Source organism: Nothobranchius furzeri, chromosome 11 (assembly GCF_043380555.1).
Source record: "Nothobranchius furzeri strain GRZ-AD chromosome 11, NfurGRZ-RIMD1, whole genome shotgun sequence".
NCBI lineage: Eukaryota > Metazoa > Chordata > Actinopteri > Cyprinodontiformes > Nothobranchiidae > Nothobranchius > Nothobranchius furzeri.
In genome coordinates, this window is record NC_091751.1 from 34,923,940 (window position 1) to 34,945,567 (window position 21,628).

Consider the following 21,628-nt stretch of genomic DNA (forward strand, 5'->3'; position numbering starts at 1 on the left):
GGCAGCATGGTGAAAATCGCCATCACGCCATGGAAATACGTTTGCCTCTCATTTCTTCAGTTATTGTGATAGCGCTACGAAACTTCTTGTAAGTGATCCTAGCCTGAGCCCCAAGAGATATCCATAGCTGAAGTTTGTGGGCGTGGCCTATTGTCTTAAATAGCGCCTCTAGGACCATTTAAACTATCAGCCCCAAGCCATGCTTTGACTGAGGATTACGAAATTTGGTACACTAATGTGGTGTCTCAGGACCTACAAAAAAGTCTCTTGGAGCCAAGCACAACATTGCACAGGAAGTCGGCCATTTTGGTCCAAGTACGCGATTTAGTGGTTTTCGCACACGTTGTTTGGAGAGTGATGCTCCGTCGCCCTTTTCACCAATCGCCTTCAAACTTCTGCTATATACTCTTAAGACATAGGGGAAAAAATTCAACCGTCGGATTTTTCAAAAGTTGAAAGATGTGGGCGTGGCTAAGCCTCAAACTTTGACCTTTTGCCATTACTTTACTTGACTTAATAACTCCCATGTGCATGATCAGATCTTTTTCGAACTTTGTCTGTGTGATCATTGACCATATCTGTAAACAATGACAATGTGGACAGCTGACATCACCTAAGCCCCGCCCCCTGACTACAGGAAGCCTATTGTTTTATGGTGAACTGCCCATATTTGTCCCCTCTAATTTAGTCAACATGAAACAAAGGTCATGCACTGTCTTCATGATGCTGTATTGACCATTCAGATCTGATAGCTTTCCAGAAAGGGAGGGGCTTTGATGCCATGGCGAATTCTGGCGTAACGCCGTAATCTTAATATTCAATTTAATGGTGAGCTCAGAGGGGATGCTGAGTCAGGGTGAGGTGCGGACTAGGAGGCCATTCGCGGTTTCTGGTGTCGGGGTGGTTGACGTTTCTGTTCTGTCAGACGTGCACTGGTGCCCCGGGCTGCCGTCCAGACCGGAGCGGCGCGGAGCTGCGAGGGCCGAACGACGCTGCTTGCAGCTTTAATTAGGCCCGAGCAGCGAAAGCGCTGCGAAGGCCTCTTGTTTTTGCTCCGTTTATTATTAGGCCCGAGCAGTGAAGCTGCGAAGGCCTATTGTATCTGCTCCGTTTATTATTATTATTAGGCCCGAGCAGTGAAGCTGCGAAGGCCTATTGTATCTGCTCCGTTTATTATTATTATTTATTATTATTATTATTATTTTTTTTCTTCCGCGTCTTTGGGTGGCCTTTAGGGGGTCTTAGCATATCCAAAAACTCACCAAATTCTGGCCCAATATAGAAAGTGCGTGAAATTTACGTATTTCACTGGCGATGTGAAAGTTCATAAAAAAGTGGCTGAACAGCGCCCTCTAGAAAGTGAAAAATACCCCTCTCCATAAAGCTTAGTTTATCGTACAGTTATGAAATTTGGTTTACTTGTAGTACTCAACAGTCCGCACAGAAAAGTCTCTTGCAACCATGGTCAATATCAAACAGGAAGTCGGCCATTTTGGGTTGAAATGGAGATTTTTAGCCGTTTTGGCCATTTCTAGGGTCTACATTTGGTTGAACAGTTTGGTCATTTTTCGCACGATTGTCTCAAAAATAGTGTACTATCGAACAGAAGCGATGGACGGTTCAAATGAGAAAATAAAATTGACTTTTCGTAAATACTGAAGGGGCGGGGCTAGACCTCAAAGTTCGAGCACTCCCCAAAAAAATTCAAATTGCTATAATTTCATAAATGAAAGAATTAGAGTTAAAGTAACTTTCTACGGATAATTGTCATCGCCCCCCGAAGACAAATGAATGGTCGATTGATGATGTCACACAAGCCCCGCCCCCTCAGGACTTAAAAGGTCAAGTTTTACTGGGAAATTTTCCAAAATTCGCCCTTTCGAATAATCAGCCCAAATTTGTAGCAGTTAACTGAAGAGAAGGTGGCGTTGCTTGGCGTCACTTTATGGGTGTTTTCTGCAGAAGGCGGGGCAGTGGCGGCGCTGCGAAGTCAGGCGTACCGCTTAGGCCTTACGTTTGCCTCCCATTTCGTCATTTCTAGAGATATCGCCACGACACTTCTTGGGAGACATCCTAGTCCGGCCCCCAAAAGAATCTGATGTGAACATCTGGTGGGCGTGGCCTATTTTCTGAAATAGCGCCCCCTAGGACCATTAAAACTGTCAGCCCCAAGCCATGCTTTGACTGAGGAGTATGAGATTTGGTACACTAATGTGGTGTCTCAGGACCTACAAAAATGTCTCTTGGAGCCAAGTGCAAAGTCGCACAGGAAGTCGGCCATTTTGGTCCAAGTACTCGATTTAGTGGTTTTTGCACACGTTGTTTGGAGAGTGATGCTCCATCACCCTTTTCACCAATCACCTTCAAACATCTGCTATACACTCTTAAGACATAGAAGAAAAAATTCAACCGTCGGATTTTAAATAAGTATAAAGGTGTGGGCGTGGCTAAGCCTCAAACTTTGACTTGTCGCCACGCCACTCTTTTTTTCACAGCTCCCTATTGGACTCCTTTTACCCAATCACCTGGAATCTCTGGTAAATAGCAGCTGACAAGTTGAGGTCACTTGGTCTACAGTACTGGCAGGTTTTGAAAAAAGGTGGGGCTTTGGGAGCATGGCGAAATTCGCCATCACGCCATGGAAATACGTTTGTCTCTCATTTCTTCAATCATTGTGACATCGCCACACAATTTCTGATGAGTGATCCTACTCTGACCCCTAATAGAAAAGGACAGCTGAAGTTTGTGGGCGTGGCCTATTTTCTGAAATAGCGCCCCCTATGACCATTAAAACTGTCAGCCCCAAGCCATGCTTTGACTGAGGAACACGAAATTTGGCACACTAATGTGGTGTCTCAGGACCTACAAAAAAGTCTCTTGGAGCTAAGTGCAAAGTCGCACAGGAAGTCGGCCATTTTGGTCCAAGTACTCAATTTATTGGTTTTCGCACACATTGTTTGGAGAGTGTTGCACCATCGCCCTTTTCACCAATCGCCTTCAAACTTCTGCTACATACTCTTAAGACAAAGGGGGAAAAATTCAACCATCGGATTTCAAATAAGTATAAAGGTGTGGGCGTGGCTAAGCCTCAAACTTTGACCTATCGCCATTACATTCCTTGACTTAACAACTCCCATGTGCATGATCAGATCTATATCCAACTGTGTCTGTGTGATCATTGACCACAACTCAAGACAATGACAATGTGGACAGCTGACATCACCTAAGCCCCGCCCCCTGACTACAGGAAGTCGATTTTTTCATGGTGAAATGCCCATATTTGTCCCCTCTAATTTAGTGAACATGACACTAAGGTCATGCACTGTCTTTATGATGTTGTAATGACCATTCAGATCTGCTAGCTTTTCAGAAAGGGAGGGGATTTGATGCCATGGCGAATTCTGGCGTGACGCTGTGACCTTACGTTTGACTGTAACTTCCACAAACAGCCTCCGATTTGCCCGAGACTGAACATCACATCACCAGTGTGGTAAAGATAGAGTATCTCCTAGTGGTGAGACGTGTAATGGTGGGCTCAGAGGGGATGCTGAGTCAGGGTGAGGTGTGGACGAGGAGGCCGTTCACGGTTTCTGGTGTCGGGTTGGTTGACTTTCTGTTCTGCCAGACGTGCCCTGGTGCCCCCGGCTGCCGGACAGGATGGAGAAGCGCGGAGCTGGGTTTGGAGAGGGTCGGGGATGGAGGGTAGGGGGTGCGGAAGGAGGGCGAGCAGCTTCGCTGCGAGGGCCGAACGACGCTGCTTGCAGCTTTAATTTATTATTATTATTATTATTTTTTTTCTTCCGCGTCTTTGGGTGGCCTTTAGGGGGTCTTAGCATATCCAAAAAGTCACCAAATTCTGGCCCAATATAGAAAGTGCGTGAAATTTACGTATTTCACTGGCGATGTAAAAGTTCATAAAAAAGTGGCTGAACAGCGCCCTCTAGAAAGTGAAAAATACCCCTCTCCATAAAGCTTAGTTTATCGTACAGTTATGAAATTTGGTTTACTTGTAGTACTCAACAGTCCGCACAGAAAAGTCTCTTGCAACCATGGTCAATATCAAACAGGAAGTCGGCCATTTTGGGTTGAAATGGAGATTTTTAGCCGTTTTGGCCATTTCTAGGGTCTACATTTGGTTGAACAGTTTGGTCAATTTTCGCACGATTGTCTCAAAAATAGTGTACTATCGAACAGAAGCGATGGACGATTCAAATGAGAAAATAAAATGGACTTTTCGTAAATACTGAAGGGGCGGGGCCAGACCTCAAAGTTCGAGCACTCGCCAAAAAAATTCAAATTGCTATAATTTCATAAATGAAAGAATTACAGTTAAAACAATTTCTAAGGACAATCGTCATCGCCCCCCGAAGACAAATGAATGGTCGATTGGTGATGTCACATAAGCCCCGCCCCCTCAGGACTTAAAAGGTCAAGTTTTACTGGGAAATTTTCCAAAATTCGCCCTTTCAAATAATCATCTCAGATTTGTAGCAGGTAACTGAAGACAAGTTGGGGTTGCTTGGCGTCACTTTATGAGAGTTTTCTGCAGAAGGCGGGGCTGTGGCGGTGCGGCGAAGTCAGGCGTACCGACGTGGACATATGTTTGCCTCCCATTTCGTCATTTCTAGAGATATCGCCACGACACCTCTTGGGAGTGATCCTAGTCCGGCCCCCAAAAGAATCAGATGTCAACATCTGGTGGGCGTGGCCTATTTTCTGAAATAGCGCCCCCTAGGACCATTAAAACTGTCAGCCCCAAGCCATGCTTTGACTGAGGAGTACGAAATTTGGTACACTAATGTGCTGTCTCAGGACCTACAAAAAAGTCTCTTGGAGCCAAGTGCAAAGTCGCACAGGAAGTCGGCCATTTTGGTCCAAGTACTCGATTTAGTGGTTTTCGCACACGTTGTTTGGAGAGTGTTGCACCAACACCCTTTTCACCAATCACCTCCAAACATCTTTTATACACTCTTAAGACATAGATGAAAAAATTCAACCGTCGGATTTTAAATAAGTATAAAGGTGTGGGCGTGGCTAAGCCTCAAACTTTGATCTGTCGCCACGCCACTCTTTTTTTCACAGCTCCCTATTGGACTCCTTTTAACCAATCACCAGCAATCACTGGCAAATAGCAGCAGACAAGTTGAGGTCACTTGGTCTATAGCACTGGCAGGTTTCGAATAAAGGCGGGGCTTTGGGAGCATGGCGAATTTCACCATCAAGCCATGGAAATACGTTTGTCTCTTATTTCTTCAATCATTGTGACATCGCCACACAATTTCTGATGAGTGATCCTAATCTGACCCCTAATAGAATTGGACAGCTGAAGTTTGTGGGCGTGGCCTATTTTCTGAAATAGCGCCCCCTAGGACCATTAAAACTGTCAGCCCCAAGCCATGCTTGGACTGAGGATCACGAAATTTGGCACACTAATGTAGTGTCTCAGGACCTACAAAAAAGTCTCTTGGAGCCAAGCGCAATGTCGCACAGGAGGTCAGCCATTTTGGTCCAAGTACTCGATTTAGTGGTTTTCGCACACGTTATTAGGAGAATGACGTCTCGTCGTCCTTTCCACCGATCACCTTCAAACTCCTGCTATATACTCTTAAGACATAGAGGAAAAAATTCAACCGTCGGATTTTAAATAAGTATAAAGGTGTGGGCGTGGCTAAGCCTCAAACATTGACCAGTCGCCATTACGTTACTTGACTTAATCACTTCCATGTGCATGATCAGATCAAATTCAAACTTTGTCTGTGTGATCACTGACTACATCTGAAGACAGCGACAATGTGGACAGCTGACTTCACCTAAGCCCCGCCCCCTGACTACAGGAAGTCTACTGTTTTATGGTGAACTGCCCATATTTGTCCCCTCTAATTTAGTCAACATGACACTAAGGTCATGCACTGTCTTCATGATGTTGTAATGACCATTCAGATCTGCTAGCTGTTCAGAAAGGGAGGGTCTTTGATGCCATGGCAAATTCTGGCGTGACGCTGTGACCTTACGTTTGACTGTAACTTCCACAAACAGCTTCCGATTTGCCCGAGACTGAACATCACATCACCAGTGTGGTAAAGATAGAGTATCTCCTAGTGGTGAGACGTGTAATGCTGGGCTCAAAGGGGATGCTGAGTCAGGGTGAGGTGTGGACGAGGAGGCCGTTCACGGTTTCTGGTGTCGGGGTGGTTGATGTTTCTGTTGTGCCAGACGTGCCCTGGTGCCCCCGGCTGCCGGCCAGAACGGAGCGGCGCGGAGCTGGGTTTGGAGAGCGTCGGGGATGGAGCGGAGGGGGTGCGGACAGAGGGCGAGCAGCTTCACTGCGAGGGCCGAACGACGCTGCTTGCAGCTTTAATTATTTTTTTTATTTATTATTCCGGTGCCGCTTTGAATGGCTTTTTGGGGATCTTAACATACCCCAAAACTCACAATATTTTGCACACTTGTCAGGCCTGGTGAAAAATTTGATATTTTAAAGGTCCCAAAAAAATCGCAAAGAAAATGGCTGAACAGCGCCCCCTAGAAAATGAAAAAAAACCCTCTCCATAAAGCTTAGTTTATCGTACCGTTATGAAATTTGGTACACTTATAGTACTCAATAGTCCGCACAGAAAAGTCTCTTGCAAGCATGGTCAATATCAAACAGGAAGTCGGCCATTTTGGGTTGAAATGGCAATTTTTTGCAGTTTTGGCCGTTTTTAGGGTCCGTTTCTGATTAGATTGCTCGATCATTTTTTGCACGATCATCTCAAAAATTGTGTAAAATTGCTCAGAAGAGATGGGCGAACAAAATGAGACAATAAAATTGACTTTTCGTAAATACTGAAGGGGCGGGGCCAGGCCTCGAAGTTTGACTACTCGCCAAAAATTTTTAAATTGCTATAACTTCATAACTGAATGGAATAGAGTTACCAAACTTTCTGTGGTCATTGGTCATCACCTCACAAAGTAAATTGAATGGTCGCATGATGACATCACACAAGCCCCGCCCCCTCAGGACCAAAAAGGTTAAGTTTTACTGTGAAAGGTCCCAAATTGCCCCATTTCACTAAATCACCACAAATTTGTAGCTGGTAACTCAAGACAAGTGGGGGTTGCTTGGCGTCACATTATGTGAGTTTTCGGCAGAGGGCGGGGCTGTGGCGGCGCGGCGAAGTCAGGCGTACCGCCGTGGCCTTACGTTTGCCTCCCATTTCGTCATTTCTAAAGATATCATCACGAAACTTCTTGTGAGTGATCCTAGTCTGGCCCCCCAAAAGATCTGATGTGAACATCCGGTGGGCGTGGCCTATTTTCTGAAATAGCGCCCCCTAGGACCATTAAAACTGTCAGCCCCAAGCCATGCTTTGACTGAGGATTACGAAATTTGGTACACTAATGTGGTGTCTCAGGACCTACACAAAAGTCTCTTGGACCCAAGTGCAAAGTCGCACAGGAAGTCGGCCATTTTGGTCCAAGTACGCGATTTACTGGTTTTCGCAAACCTTGTTTGGAGAGTGATGCTCCGTCGCCCTTTTCACCAATCTCCTTGAAACGTCTGCTATATACTCTTAAGACAAAGAGGAAAAAATTCAACCGTCGGATTTTTCAAAAGTTTAACGGTGTGGGCGTGGCTAAGCCTCAAACTTTGACCTGTCGCCACGCCACTCATTTTTCACAGCTCCCTACTGGATTCCTTTTACCCAATCAGCAGGAATCTCTGGCAAACAGCAGTAGACAACTTGAGGTCACTTGGTATCCAGTACTGGCAGGTTTCAAAAAAAGGCGGGGCTTCAGGAGCATGGCGAAAATCGCCATCACGCCATGGAAGTATGTTTGCCTCTCATTTCTTCAGTTATCGTGATATCGCTACGAAACTTCTGGTGCGTGATCCTAGTCTGACCCCCAAGCGACATAGACATCTGAAATTTGTGGGCGTGGCCTATTTTCTTAAATAGCGCCCCCTAGGACCATTTAAACTAATAGCCCCAAGCTATGCTTTGACTGAGGATTACGAAATTTGGTACACTAATGTGGTGTCTCAGGACCTACAAAAAAGTCTCTTGGAGCCAAGCGCAAAGTCGCACAGGAAGTCGGCCATTTTGGTCCAAGTACGCAATTTAGTGGTTTTCGCACACGTTGTTTGGAGAGTGATGCTCCGTTGCTCTTTTCACCAATCACTTTCACACTTCTGCTATATACTCTTAAGACGAAGGGGAAAAAATTCAACCGTCGGATTTTTCAAAAGTTGAAAGGTGTGGGCGTGGCTAAGCCTCAAACTTTGACCTTTCGCCACGCCACTCTTTTTTTCACATCTCCCTATTGGACTCCTTTTACCCAATCAATAGGAATCTCTGGCAAATAGCAGTAGACAAGTTGAGGTCACTTGGTATCCAGTACAGTTAGGTTTCGAAAAAAGGCGGGGCTTTGGGAGCATGGCGAAAATCGCCATCACGCCAAGGAAATACGTTTGCCTCTCATTTCTTCAGTTTTCGTGATATCGCTACGAAACTTCTGGTGAGTGATCCTAGTCTGAGCCCCAAGAGAAATAGACAGCTGAAGTTTGTGGGCGTGGCCTATTTTCTTAAATAGCGCCCCCTAGAGCCATTAAAACTGTCAGCCCCAAGCCATGCTTTGACTGAGGATTACGAAATTTGGTACACTAATGTGGTGTCTCAGGACCTACAAAAAAGTCTCTTGGACCCAAGAACAAAGTCGCACAGGAAGTCGGCCATTTTGGTCCAAGTACTCGAATTAGTGGTTTTCGCACACGTTGTTTGGAGAGTGATGCTCCGTCGCCCTTTTCACCAATCGCCTTCAAACTTCTGCCATGTACTCTTAAGACGTAGGGGAAAAAATTCAACCGTCGGATTTTTCAAAAGTTGAAAGGTGTGGGCGTGGCTAAGCCTCAAACTTTGACCTTTCGCCACGCCACTCTTTTTTTCCACAGCTTCCTATTGGACTCCTTTTACCCAATCACCCATAATCTCTGGCAAATAGCAGTAGACAACTTGAGGTCACTTGGTATCCAGTACTGGCAGGTTTCGAGTAAAGGCGGGGCTTTGGCAGCATGGCGAAAATCGCCATCACGCCATGGAAATACGTTTGCCTCTCATTTCTTCAGTTATTGTGATAGCGCTACGAAACTTCTTGTAAGTGATCCTAGCCTGAGCCCCAAGAGATATCCATAGCTGAAGTTTGTGGGCGTGGCCTATTGTCTTAAATAGCGCCTCTAGGACCATTTAAACTATCAGCCCCAAGCCATGCTTTGACTGAGGATTACGAAATTTGGTACACTAATGTGGTGTCTCAGGACCTACAAAAAAGTCTCTTGGAGCCAAGCACAACATTGCACAGGAAGTCGGCCATTTTGGTCCAAGTACGCGATTTAGTGGTTTTCGCACACGTTGTTTGGAGAGTGATGCTCCGTCGCCCTTTTCACCAATCGCCTTCAAACTTCTGCTATATACTCTTAAGACATAGGGGAAAAAATTCAACCGTCGGATTTTTCAAAAGTTGAAAGATGTGGGCGTGGCTAAGCCTCAAACTTTGACCTTTTGCCATTACTTTACTTGACTTAATAACTCCCATGTGCATGATCAGATCTTTTTCGAACTTTGTCTGTGTGATCATTGACCATATCTGTAAACAATGACAATGTGGACAGCTGACATCACCTAAGCCCCGCCCCCTGACTACAGGAAGCCTATTGTTTTATGGTGAACTGCCCATATTTGTCCCCTCTAATTTAGTCAACATGAAACAAAGGTCATGCACTGTCTTCATGATGCTGTATTGACCATTCAGATCTGATAGCTTTCCAGAAAGGGAGGGGCTTTGATGCCATGGCGAATTCTGGCGTAACGCCGTAATCTTAATATTCAATTTAATGGTGAGCTCAGAGGGGATGCTGAGTCAGGGTGAGGTGCGGACTAGGAGGCCATTCGCGGTTTCTGGTGTCTGGGTGGTTGACGTTTCTGTTCTGTCAGACGTGCACTGGTGCCCCGGGCTGCCGTCCAGACCGGAGCGGCGCGGAGCTGCGAGGGCCGAACGACGCTGCTTGCAGCTTTAATTTGTGTTCTCGTGTTTGTTGTCGTGCTATTTAATGCTAATTGTAAAGCACAATTGCCCTGTGTTTGAAATGGGCTCTATAAATAAAGCTGCCTTGCCTGATCCCAGTAAAGCCAGTTTCTACTGGTGATGTTTGTGTAAAACCACACAGGTGATTTGCATTAGCAGGTCAGAGTGCTGCTCTAACAAACACCTGAGAGGATGGATGATGCCAGAGAAACACGGGAACCTTCGAGAACCTGCTCAGACGGCCAACACCTTAATCCAACAGTTGAAGCGTCTCCTCAGCCTTCCTTAAGTCTCTACAGGAGTGATGAATCACTCAATTGAACACATCAGCTATGTTCATGATCTAAGTTTTAGATGTTTCATGTAACAAGCGGTGACTGCAGGGTGCCGCAGTGGTTAGCGCTGTTGGATGGATGAAGCAAGCAGAGCTGATGTCTCCTCAGAGTTACCCATCCCATCTAAACATGTAGACCCAATCATAAATGAGTCCACTACTTTTAAATATAGTTTCAGAATAATCACACAAAAATCGTGATATTTCAGTGCATGGATATTGTCTTACATCCCTAATACTTTCTAAAAAAAAAAAAAAAGAGAGAGCTTCGCCATGGTGACCACAGCTGCATGCATGGATTGCCGTAACTCACAGAAAGGATTTATTCACTCATGAGTTTATAACGTCCTCTGGTCAAGCTGGAAAAGGTTTCGTCTCCCAGCGGGAGGAAAAACTGGACCTGATGTTTGTGGTTCTGGTTCTGCTGGAAAAACAGGTGGTGTACTATTCAGACCTGGCAACATAAACCAAGATGAATGAAGCACAATGACCTACAACCCCTGAAAGCCTCACATGTAGCACAATAACCCATGACACCTGAACACCTCACATGAAGCACTAGGGCTGAAACAAATCATTGAATGATTCGATTCATTTTTTACTGATTCGAAGCTTCGTTAAATGTGCGCTCCACACGCATGTTACTGGAGCATGATGTGGTGATCTAGGTGCTGTGGAGGAAAATAGAGAAACCAGCAAAGACAGAAACCATTGTAAAAGGCAGACACGGTCCAAAGTTTGGGATGAAGAGTTAAACTACGAGCATAATTGCTAATGCTAAGCTAGCGGATAACATTCCCACGAGCAAGTGAGGTTCAGAAAAAACTTGAAGGTTGTGAACGTCTAAACTCGTTGCCTGCTGGTGGTGGTCGGAGGGACCGGCGGCGCCTGTGCTCGGCAGCCTAGCCTCTGTCAGTGCGACCCAGGGCAGCTGTGGCTACATCGTAGCTTATCACCACCAGTGTGTGAATGTGTGTGTGAATGGATGAATGGTACACTGTAGTGTAAAGCGCTTTGGAGTCCTTAATCTGAGAGGCGCTATACAAATGCAGGTCATTTATCATTCATCATTTATAACTCCACAAGCGGAAGAAAAATCCCCATCATCCCTTTTATGTGTGGATCTGCAGCGGTGTGGGGCAGAGCCTCTGCAGCTACCGTCAGGTTGTTGCTACGAGTCTGCTCCGTCCGCCGCAGAAGCCTAAGTCAAGCTGTTGTAGCATATAATTCACCAACACTTTTATATTTCAACACAATTTAGACTAGATTATGTTGCCAACCCGTACATAATAAAATAAATATATCACAAGTTAATTGTTACAAGTAGAAATTAAATATTAGCATTTCTAGCTTACTACTAAACATGTTAATGAAAAGAATTTAAATTCTGCTTAATGCGAGTATTTTTAGATATGTTATTTTGACTAGGATGAGGTCAATACAAACCTAAAATGTGGATGAAATGCGAGTCAAATGTTCCATAAAATATTTATGAACTATAAATATCAGCTGGGAAAGAGGGAACTAGACAACACCAATTTAATATATATTATTGAGCCTTTTATCATTTTTATTTTCATATTTTTAGCAGCAGACCATATTCTTGTTTCACTTCAAACATTGTCAAGTAGAATACTCAATTAATAGATGGAAGATTCAAAAGAATACTCGAATACTAAAATATTCGATAGCTGCAGCCATATATGGCACAATAACCCACGACACCTGAATGCCTCATGAAGCACAACTACCCATGACCCCTGAACGCCTCACGAAGCACAATTACCCATGACCCCTGAACGCCTTACATGTAGGACAATAACCCATGACACCTGAACACCTCACATATAGTACAATGACCCATGACCCTTGAATGCCTCACACAAAGTACAATGACCCATGACACCTGAATGCCTCATGAAGCACAATGACCCATGACCCTTGAATGCCTCACACAAAGTACAATGACCCATGACACCTGAATGCCTCACGAAGCACGAAGCACAATGACCCATGACCCCTGAACACCTCAGACGTAGCACAATAATCCATGACCCTTGAACGCCTCACAAGAAGCACAATTACCCCCAAACGCCCCACAAACCATCTCAATGTGTCTCTGCTCGTTTCACGTTGAAGAACCCAGAAAGTTCTGGAGAACCAGAAAGAGGTTCTGCGGAGCAACAGAAAAAAATCCAAGTCCGCCTCTCTGGTTCTGAGGAAACCACAGCAACACCCTGAGACTGTTTGGATGACCCGACCCAGAACCCAGAACCCCTTCTGATGGACCCGTAGCACAAGAGGACTGGATGGGACATGCGGCGAAGTTGGATGACACCCCCCCCTCCAAGAGCAGAGGTCCGGTACTTACATGTCCGTCATGGTGGGGGGGGCATTTGGCCTGGGCCAACGTGTTCAGGATTTCATTTAGAAGGGGGGAGTCCTAGAGGGGGGCAATCGTTTACGGTCAGAGAGAAGAGAGAGACAGCAGTCAGTACAAACCGGGTCAGAACATTAGATCAAGAGGGTCACAGGAGTCCTCATCCAGACCAGAACCCCTGATCCAGTCCAGACTTTACTGTAATCCTTTAAACTGGTTCTGGATCCGAACTCACCCAGACGCTGCAGGTTTTCCTTGGACTTTAGATTCGGTCCTGGTACCAGAACCTTTCAGATATTAACTCAGAACCTTTCAGTCATTAAGGTATTAAAGGCTCCTAACTCAAGAGATGAGCCGGACTTGTGTTGACAGAAAAACCAGTTTAAACTGGATCTTTAGACTGTTTTTACCTGCAGCTCCCATTTATTTACGTATATCACTCTGGACTGGACCAGGAGATCTGGACAGTGAAAAGTATTCCAAGGTTACCCAGGACAGTTGCTGGTGAATTCCCAGAATTCCTCCATTCAAACATTCTGCTGCTGATTAAAACTTCCAACATTAACAGAAGTTTCCCGTTTGTTGGTTCAGACCTGAATCCTGCAGGATCCAGACCGCCGGACCTACTGCAGCCTGGTACGAAACAGGATGAGTCCGGCTGGTTCTGGGAACCTGATCAAGTAAATGGATAATAAATCTAACAGGAAAGGCTGCAGACCGGATCAGATGAAATCAAATGAACAGATTAAAGCTTGGAGGTGTGGTTCTGGTGGACGTTCTGGTGGCGGTTCTGGATTCTCCACAATAAAAAACACAATTTAAAAACGCATTTGACCTGAAACCAGAACCAACTGACAGACATCAGAGGAGGAAACAGAAACTTCCATAATCCTCTCATCCCAGATGTGCAGTGTGTACGAGCACCAGGGGGGTCCAGATGCGACCTCGGCTTACCTCTGGGTTAAACTCCTTCAACGTCTGATTATAATCACATAATAATCTCAAACTAGGAATATTAATGTTTTCCAGATTAGATTCCAACTCCCAGATAATCCCGTAACTTCATGGCCATATGAGAAAGAATCCAGCTTGTGGTTCTGCTTGGATCCTAACAGACGGGTTCTTCGTGATTCTGACTGAAGCAAACAGAACCAACCAAAACGAGTCGAAGCAGAACCAAACCATTGGAAGTAAAGAAATGTTCTGACCTACAGACGAGTGAGTCAGACATAACCCGAGAAAAGATTTATTATTAATTTATCACCATCAGTGTGCGGTCTGCAGCCCGTAAACCGGACCTGTGACCTTCCCTGTTGTTCCCATGGAGACGACCCCGTTAAGCCCAGTCTGGTCTCTGGAGGATCGAGACCAAAACTAAGGTATAACCAGTAAAACCAGTAGCAGACCACATCTCCTCACCATCCAGGGTTTGCCAGACGTCTCCATCTTTCAGAGCGACAACAGAACCAAGAGCCAGAGAAGAACCAACCCAATCGGGTCAAGAAGAACCGACACAGGAACATCAGGAACAGCTGCTGGGAAAACACCAGGAAACCCCAAAGAACCCAACCGGACCAGGCGCTGTTTCTGTCTGAACCACCGGTACCGACCCATTTCTCCTGTCCGATCAGATCCTGAGGACCTCACAGGAGAACTTGGGAGTCGGTTCTGTTAGAGCAGCTTCAGTTCTGCTTTATCTAAAATTCTAGTTTTATCCATTTCTACTTTAACTCTTTGTGCATCTACTGGACCTTCAGAACCGGGACATGAGAGAAACACGCCTGAGTCCAGAATGTTCCGACCAGTTCCAGCAGGACCGATCTGTTCTTACGCCTTTAAGCGCCTCGTGACTTTTATCTTGAGAGGCGCTATAGAAAAGCTCTTTCTTCTTCTTCGTCATCTTACCTCGATGCTGGTGCTAAGGCTGGGCAGAGTCTCCGAGGTCACCGTTGTGCTCTGAAGACTCGGGAAGTCCCACAGGTGGACAGGCGCCATGGGGTCCGCCCCCTTGGAAGACTCCGCCCATCTCTGACTGTCCAATAAGGTCACTTCGTAAAATTCCTGGATATCTGGGAGGACAGAGCATGGGACAGGGACAGGGACATGCTTTAATCAGACCATAAACTAAAAGTTTGAAAGCTGCAGAAACTCGTCTGGAATCCATAAACCTGATGATTAGGGAAGTCCCGTTCTGATATCGATATCGGCCCAAAAACAATCAGATTATATCGGGCGGCATCAAAACCTCCCATATAAATACAGTTATTGCAACAAAGGTAAAGAAAAAAGTGTCACTTTTTTCATACTTACTGTAATCGGCTCTTGTTCTCCGAATGAGTAAAATCACTGTGGCATTCCTGCTGGTATCGGTCAGTACTGAAGGTTGCCATATCGGTGTTGTGTCGGAAGTGAAAAGTTGTATTGGGACATCACTACTGATAACTAATCTGATCAGAACTGGACCGGTACCGATTCACATACTGCACATACAAGACCTCAGAACTGGGTCAGCACCAGAACCACAGGAGTCTTCTTCAGCTCCTGATCAACATTTCATAAAGATTAAAAAAGAAAAAGCAGCATCTCTTTTCTCTGCTGACCCGACCCGTACCGACCCAGATGATGGGAACCAGAGGATTACATTATCAGAACGGGAATTATTTAGGAATAAAAGCAGCTGCTGGGAACTCAAACACATTAATCGGGATTGGGATGAGGGAATCTGAACATATTCATCTGAAACTTCAGATTTAGACTCTACAGCAACGGTTTCTACTTCCTGTAGTGCTTTAAGAATAAAATTGTTTCTATTCACTTAAATTTAACCATTCAAAGTTGATTCATTTGCTTGGAAGTAGGGTTGTCACGGTAACCGGTGTAGCGGTAAACCCCAATAAAAAAATTGACAATAATAATAACCGTCTTGTTTTAAAAAAAAAATATTATCTCGGTGGATTACCGTGGCTGTGGTGTAGGCGCGGTGACCCTTACCAGCCACTGTATCATCTGCTGAAGTTGCAGGCGGCACATGCGCACTTTGTTGTTTAAAATCCAAACTTTCTTGAAGCTAAAGCTGAAATAATGGCCAAAGGAGGAGACGGCAGCGCTCAGGACATTTATTATCCCTCAAAGAAGACAAAGTGTGAAGTGTGGGCATTTTTTTGGGATATTTGAAGAATGCCGAGGGACATTTGATAGAAGACGGCTATCCTGTTTGCAGCACGTGCAGAAAAAGTTTCTGTGAAAGGCAGCAACGCCTCATATCTCATGACACATCTGCGTGACCATCACCCACAACTCTACAGTCAACGCAAGGCAAGCTAACGTTAGCGTTTTAGCTAAAATGTGTGATCCGAGGATTTGGGTGGAGGGAGAATGCAACGAGTCGCTAAAGCAGCCTGCATAAAAACCGTGTTGCGGACACCCCCATGTTGAAATGACGCTATGCATTACGGGGCTCCCAGGGGCAGATAAGAGTTGGTCTCTCTCCGAGAATAATTATGAATTTAACAATGATTACTGCCTGATGACATTTTCCCACATCTGCAAAGCTCACTGGAAGGACACAAACCGAAGACAATATTTTCCTGATATAGGGTTTATTACTCAAGTAAGGGTAAAAAAGTATCTGATTAGAAGGCTACTTGAGTACTGAGTATCATTTGGTCTAATATTTTTAAAATGATGACATCAAGCAGACAAAAAATAAGAAGTTATGGGCAAATATTGGTGTTTTAAAGACTAAAGGGAAAAAATGTAAACAAATAAACAACATAATTACAAAATAACACGTTTTAGGCAAAATTTTGACACAAACTGAGGACAATATTTTCCTGATATACAGGGTTTATTTAATTGTCTGAAAATGTAGCACGTTTAAAAAAATACGGAAAACCGTGATATTTTGGTCACAATAACCGTGAGGTTAAATTTTCACACCGTGACAACCCTAATTGGAAGTGAAATCGTTATGAGCCAATTATCTTTAAACCAGAAGTTCCTGTTTGTGGGATTTTGGAGGTAAATTCAGGGAGAATTTGAATCCCATGATTCCCGTAATTCCCTTCCCTTCTGTGGGAGATAATTAGTCTTTCCAGGGGGATATTTTAGCACCGATGCCTTCTTTATTTTTGGACTCTGTTCAGAGCTTCCAGAGAAGGAACGTCTAAAATAACCATGGAAGCAGGAGCTGACCGCCAGCAGGCACAGATGTTTCCTCTCAGACCGCTGGCCTTTAAAGCTGCTCCAGGCTCGGTTTTCCAGCCAGGCTCCAAGCAGAACCCGCTCCTTCACCCTCAAACATTTAGGCTACGGAATCTTCTCCAGCCTTCTGGTTCCTCCATCCCAGAATTCCAGACATGAAAAACGCTCCGAACGGTTTTATTCCTCCAGCCTGATCGGATCGACGGGATTCAAATCTGGTGGTCGCAAGATTAAGGTCATAGGTCACAGGGATTTATTCTGGGAATCATAAAAAGTCTAAAAACTTTTCAAGGAAACAGAAGCAGCAACGAGCAGATGAAGGGAACGTCGGAACACGCGAGGACCATCAGCTATGGGTCAGAACCAGAACTCGGGTTTCATGTCGCTTATAGTTCCTGAGGAAGAGGATTTTCATCGGAAGAGGTTGGAGGAGTCGAGGAACGCTGAGATGTTTCTGCAGAAGCAACACGAGCTCCAAGCCCGGAACCGTCCCTACGGGTTCTACGGTTCTAATGGATCATTTTATTAGAAAAGAGTCAGACTCATTCCTGTTGATCTTCAGACAAGATCTGAACCAGAACCTTCAATAATCACAGACCCGACCCAGTTCTAGCAGAGCAGACCCATCTGAGGAGCAGAACCAGGTGTGATGATTTTAATTCCAAATAAAGGTCCAAAGCCCGAGATTTGTCCTAACCCGGCAGCACCAGAGACACGGATCCACGTGGAAAACACTCCGCCTACAAGTCAACGGGCTTCAGACAGGCGGTTCAACTCCCACCAGATCAGAACCGACTCCAGAACCCAGAAAACATCAGAATCTCTCACTAACGGTTCGCTTTTAGTCTGAATGAAAAACCGTTAAAACGACACAAAGGACTGGCTGCTGGGTTAAGGTGTGTGTGTGTGTGTGTGTGTGTGTGTGTGTGTGTGTGTGTGTGTGTGTGTGTGAGCTCAGAATAATCATCAAGGACGTTTTAAACCTTTCATCTCCAGTCGCTGCTGTTTGATGTGAGACGTTAGATCCTGAAGCTGCTGAGGATTTAGGAGGAACTGGTTTACCGAACAAGACGAGACTCGTGAGGGATGGAACGCAGGACCCAACACACACCTAACAGTTCCTAATTTTAACTCTGGATAGGGAAGCAAAAGCCCGGCTGTGACAGACCAGTGGGTCCAGCTCCTGATCGTTACAGAGGGATCTGCCAGCTGGTCCTGGAGCAGCTGGGAATCTCCTAGGAGGAAGTTACAGGAAAATCTGGGTGTGTGTGTCGAACCAGGCCGATCACACACACCCAGCTGATTGATTTAAAGATGTTGTTTACATATAAACGGGTTTATTATCACACCTGATCCTGCGGCTGGACCAGATTTGTCAGAACCAGATTATAATCTGAGAGCAGAAATCTGAAAGTTGATTCACTAAAGCAAAACTGGACAGACGCCATCTGTCTGAGGCTGTGTGTAAACCGGGCGGGTGGAGATTACTGAGGGAAATCATCATGTCCACATAGGGATTACACCCTGCTCGGCCCACGGGGCCTCTGACAGAAATGTATTTTTTTGTCAGCATCTGCCAAGACAACAAAACAAACGCACGCAGAATCAGGACGGGTTTAAGAAGAACACGCACAGGCACGCGCGCGCACACACACACACACGGATTCATCTATTCCTTCAGCAGGAGGAGAGCAGACAGGAATCCCTGAGCCAGCAGACAGAACATCAGAGGGTTCTGACCCAACAGGGCCCAAACCGAAGACTTCGCCTCTATGATCAGAAGGTTCTCAGGAGGACTTCAGTCTGACCAGATGTCCTACAGCTCTCACAGAAATACAGAAGCCATTGGTGCATCTCCAGGGCCTGGTTCTGGTTCTCCTGCGTTGATGTTTGTGAACTTTTAGAAACTGAACAGTTCCACCTACAGCTGTTCTGGTCTGGATCACAGGTAGGAGGTGAGGTTTAGAACAGGGCCTCTGGTTCTGGAGCACAGAACCATCAAAACCTTCTTCTAAAGGTTCTAGTGGTTTGATTCTAGTTTCAGAACAAATATGAACATGACAGAGATCCACATTCAAAATGTGTGAATTTTGCTGATTTTACTGCTGGTTCTGTTGGGTCCAGGCAGAGTGGCTGGGGTCAAAGTTCAGCCTTACCTATGAGAGCCTGAAACAGGTTGCTCTGGAAGATGTCGATGACCCTCTGAATGGAGTGTCGAAGCTGGCGGTCCTCTGTCTGGTTCAGCTTGTTACGGTACTCCTCCAGGAGCAGCAGAGCCCGCTGTGCATCTGGGGAGTAGGAGGAGGAGGAGCAGGAGTCAAAACAGATCTCAGACCAGCTAGCTACAGAGAAACATCTGATCCTCTGCAGCTTCAACCTCCTGCAGGAGCAGCACCTCCAAACACACACCCCTCAGTTGTTCCAGCTGCATCAGGAGCATCTGATGATGATCAGAGCTGGGCTTCAGTCGGGATTTACACCTGACACAGACCTGATGCCCAGACTTCCCAAACAGGATGGTCTATGGATAACCCACGTCTTATTCAAAGGTCATCAGGAGGTTTAATAAATGAATTAAAGAACAAAAAGCAAGTTTTAGGAATATTCTGTTTATGAAAAACTAAACACCATGAAGCAGGTTGCGGTGAAGCCTGCTGTTAAAACCAGATCACCAGTTTAACTGGTTTAAACACAAATAAACTCACTAAGATTCACAAACACAATTTAACACGTATTTAATAAAAGCTCACAAGGACAAAAGTTGAACTTTGTTTTTATGTGGGTCGGCACCAGCTGAATGGGAGGTTCTGGTAAACCCAGAGACGGGTCAGGAACTAAGTGCCTGTAAGCCCAGTAACCACCGACCCGGTCCCTTCTGGTTACCTCCGGTTTACCGGGCCTACGTTACTGGTTTTAGTGTCACGTGCTACCTGAAGCGGCTTTGTGAAGATTTTATTTAAGTTCGGAGTTTATTTTTAGGTCCAGTTTAGAACTTAGTTAGCATCACAAGCTAACTGGCTAGCTCTACTTTAACTCACTTCAGCTGGCCCGGTTCGGCTCAGGAGGGCTGAAGCGAGCTGTGTGGGTCGTGTGTAAGCCGAGCCAGAACCGGGTTAGTGTGTTTGTGTTTCTGAACCGCAATGCGAGTTTGTCCCAGCAGGTTAGCACAGTTAGCTTGATCTTTAGGAATGAAGTGAAAGCGGCTTACCTCTCTTTCTCACTGGCATGTTCGGGTTCGGTTCGGACCTAGGGACGTGATAACCACACACACCCCGCACACAGGACGGGTCTGTGGGGATAATTCCTCCAAGAGAAGCCCGCCGTCACTGCTCCAAAAAAAACACCCCACCAAGTAGTTCCTACTACCAGAACCGGTCCTCCGGGTCAAACACACAGGACTCCCGGTAAAATGTGATTATTCCAGGAAGAATCAAGCAGAAACTCCTTTGAAGGGAACGACTCTCTGAGCTGAGAGGCTCCCTGCGCCGGTGTGCAGCTCCCGGGCGGACCGCTGAGGGAACCGGGAGCGGAGCGGACCTAGCCTCCAGCAGCTGGGACCTGCTGGGCGCCAAAGTCCGGGTAAAATCCTCCGGCTGTGTCCGAGCAGGCTGCGAACCAGGCTGAGCATGCAGGAGCCGACGACCACTGCAGCTGCTGCTCCTGCTGCGGAGGAGACCGAACCAGAATCTGATCCAGAAAAGCCCCAAACTTCAAAGTCCAGCCTGGTGGCCCACCTAAAGTTGCCCCGCCCCGGTCCGCACGCTTCCGCAGGAGCCTCCGAGCAGCCTGGAAGCTGCATTCGTGTCAAACTTCCACCTCTTTTCTCCTCCTCCTCCTCTTCTCCTTCTCCCTGCACCTCCCCAGGTCTCACGAAGTCCAAACTTTCCTCCAAAATGGCGTCTCAGGAAGCTGGAAACGTAAACCATGTGATTCCTGACACTCCCCCCCCCCCCCCCAACCTGGGCGCCCAGTGATGCAGCTCACCTACGTGTGTGTGTGTGTGTGTGTGTGTGTGTGTGTGTGTGTGTGTGTGTGTGTGTGTGTGATAAATAAAGTTTCTGATCATCAAACTCACTCAAAACAAAGCATATTTATTCCAAAGATGTACTTTTTGAAAAACTGTTTATTATATCATTTTATTTAAAAAAATTTTGACAAAAATCTGTATTTGAGATGCTCTCTGTAATTCATGGATGTAGTTTTGGGGGAGCAGGTGGGGCATGTCCCCCCCCCCCCCCCCCCCCCAAACTTTCCCAAATAAATTCTTGTCCCCTGCACTTTTTGCTGTTTAAAAACAATATTACATTATATTGAAGTGAGAGTCCAGGCATATGGGTGGAGACGTATTTCATCCACACATCCTGTTGGGAAAACGCTTCTGAAAGAGGCCTGACGGACCAAGAGAGCGGCACTGAGGCAGTGATAGACCGCACCGCACCCGCCTCATCTGGGTTGAGGCGGGTGCCTCATCTTAGATGTGTGTCCCCACTTCTAAAGTCAGAACTATGTCCATGCTATAATTAATGCTTTTCTGGTTTCTGGTCAGGTCCTTGCTCAGGTCAGGCTTCTGACCAAATCACACAACCCGCTTCTCCTTTTCATCGCCTGCCGGTTAACTTCAGAGTTAATTTCATTTAAACAGAATAGAA

General features: G+C 45.8%; 1 protein-coding gene across 15 annotated transcripts in view; it reads right to left on the bottom strand.

The window, feature by feature from the left end:
- Positions 1–20,870, bottom strand: part of dlg1b (discs large MAGUK scaffold protein 1b) — a 123,639-nt gene extending 102,769 nt beyond the window's left edge. For 5 of the 15 annotated variants that reach the window (XM_054743717.2, XM_054743707.2, XM_054743701.2 and 2 more), the window contains exons 1-4: positions 20,188–20,869; positions 19,136–19,267; positions 14,682–14,845; positions 12,768–12,839 (exon numbers count right to left, since the gene is read on the bottom strand). In XM_054743717.2, coding sequence (XP_054599692.2) covers positions 12,768–12,839; positions 14,682–14,845; positions 19,136–19,267; positions 20,188–20,206 — 387 coding nt within the window. In that variant the 5' untranslated portion in view covers positions 20,207–20,869. Of the gene's footprint in view, positions 1–12,767; positions 12,840–14,681; positions 14,846–19,135; positions 19,268–20,187 lie in introns of all 15 variants that reach the window. The other 10 variants (XM_015956446.3, XM_015956445.3, XM_015956444.3 and 7 more) reach the window with 3 other exon arrangements.
- Positions 20,871–21,628: the final 758 nt, after the last annotated feature.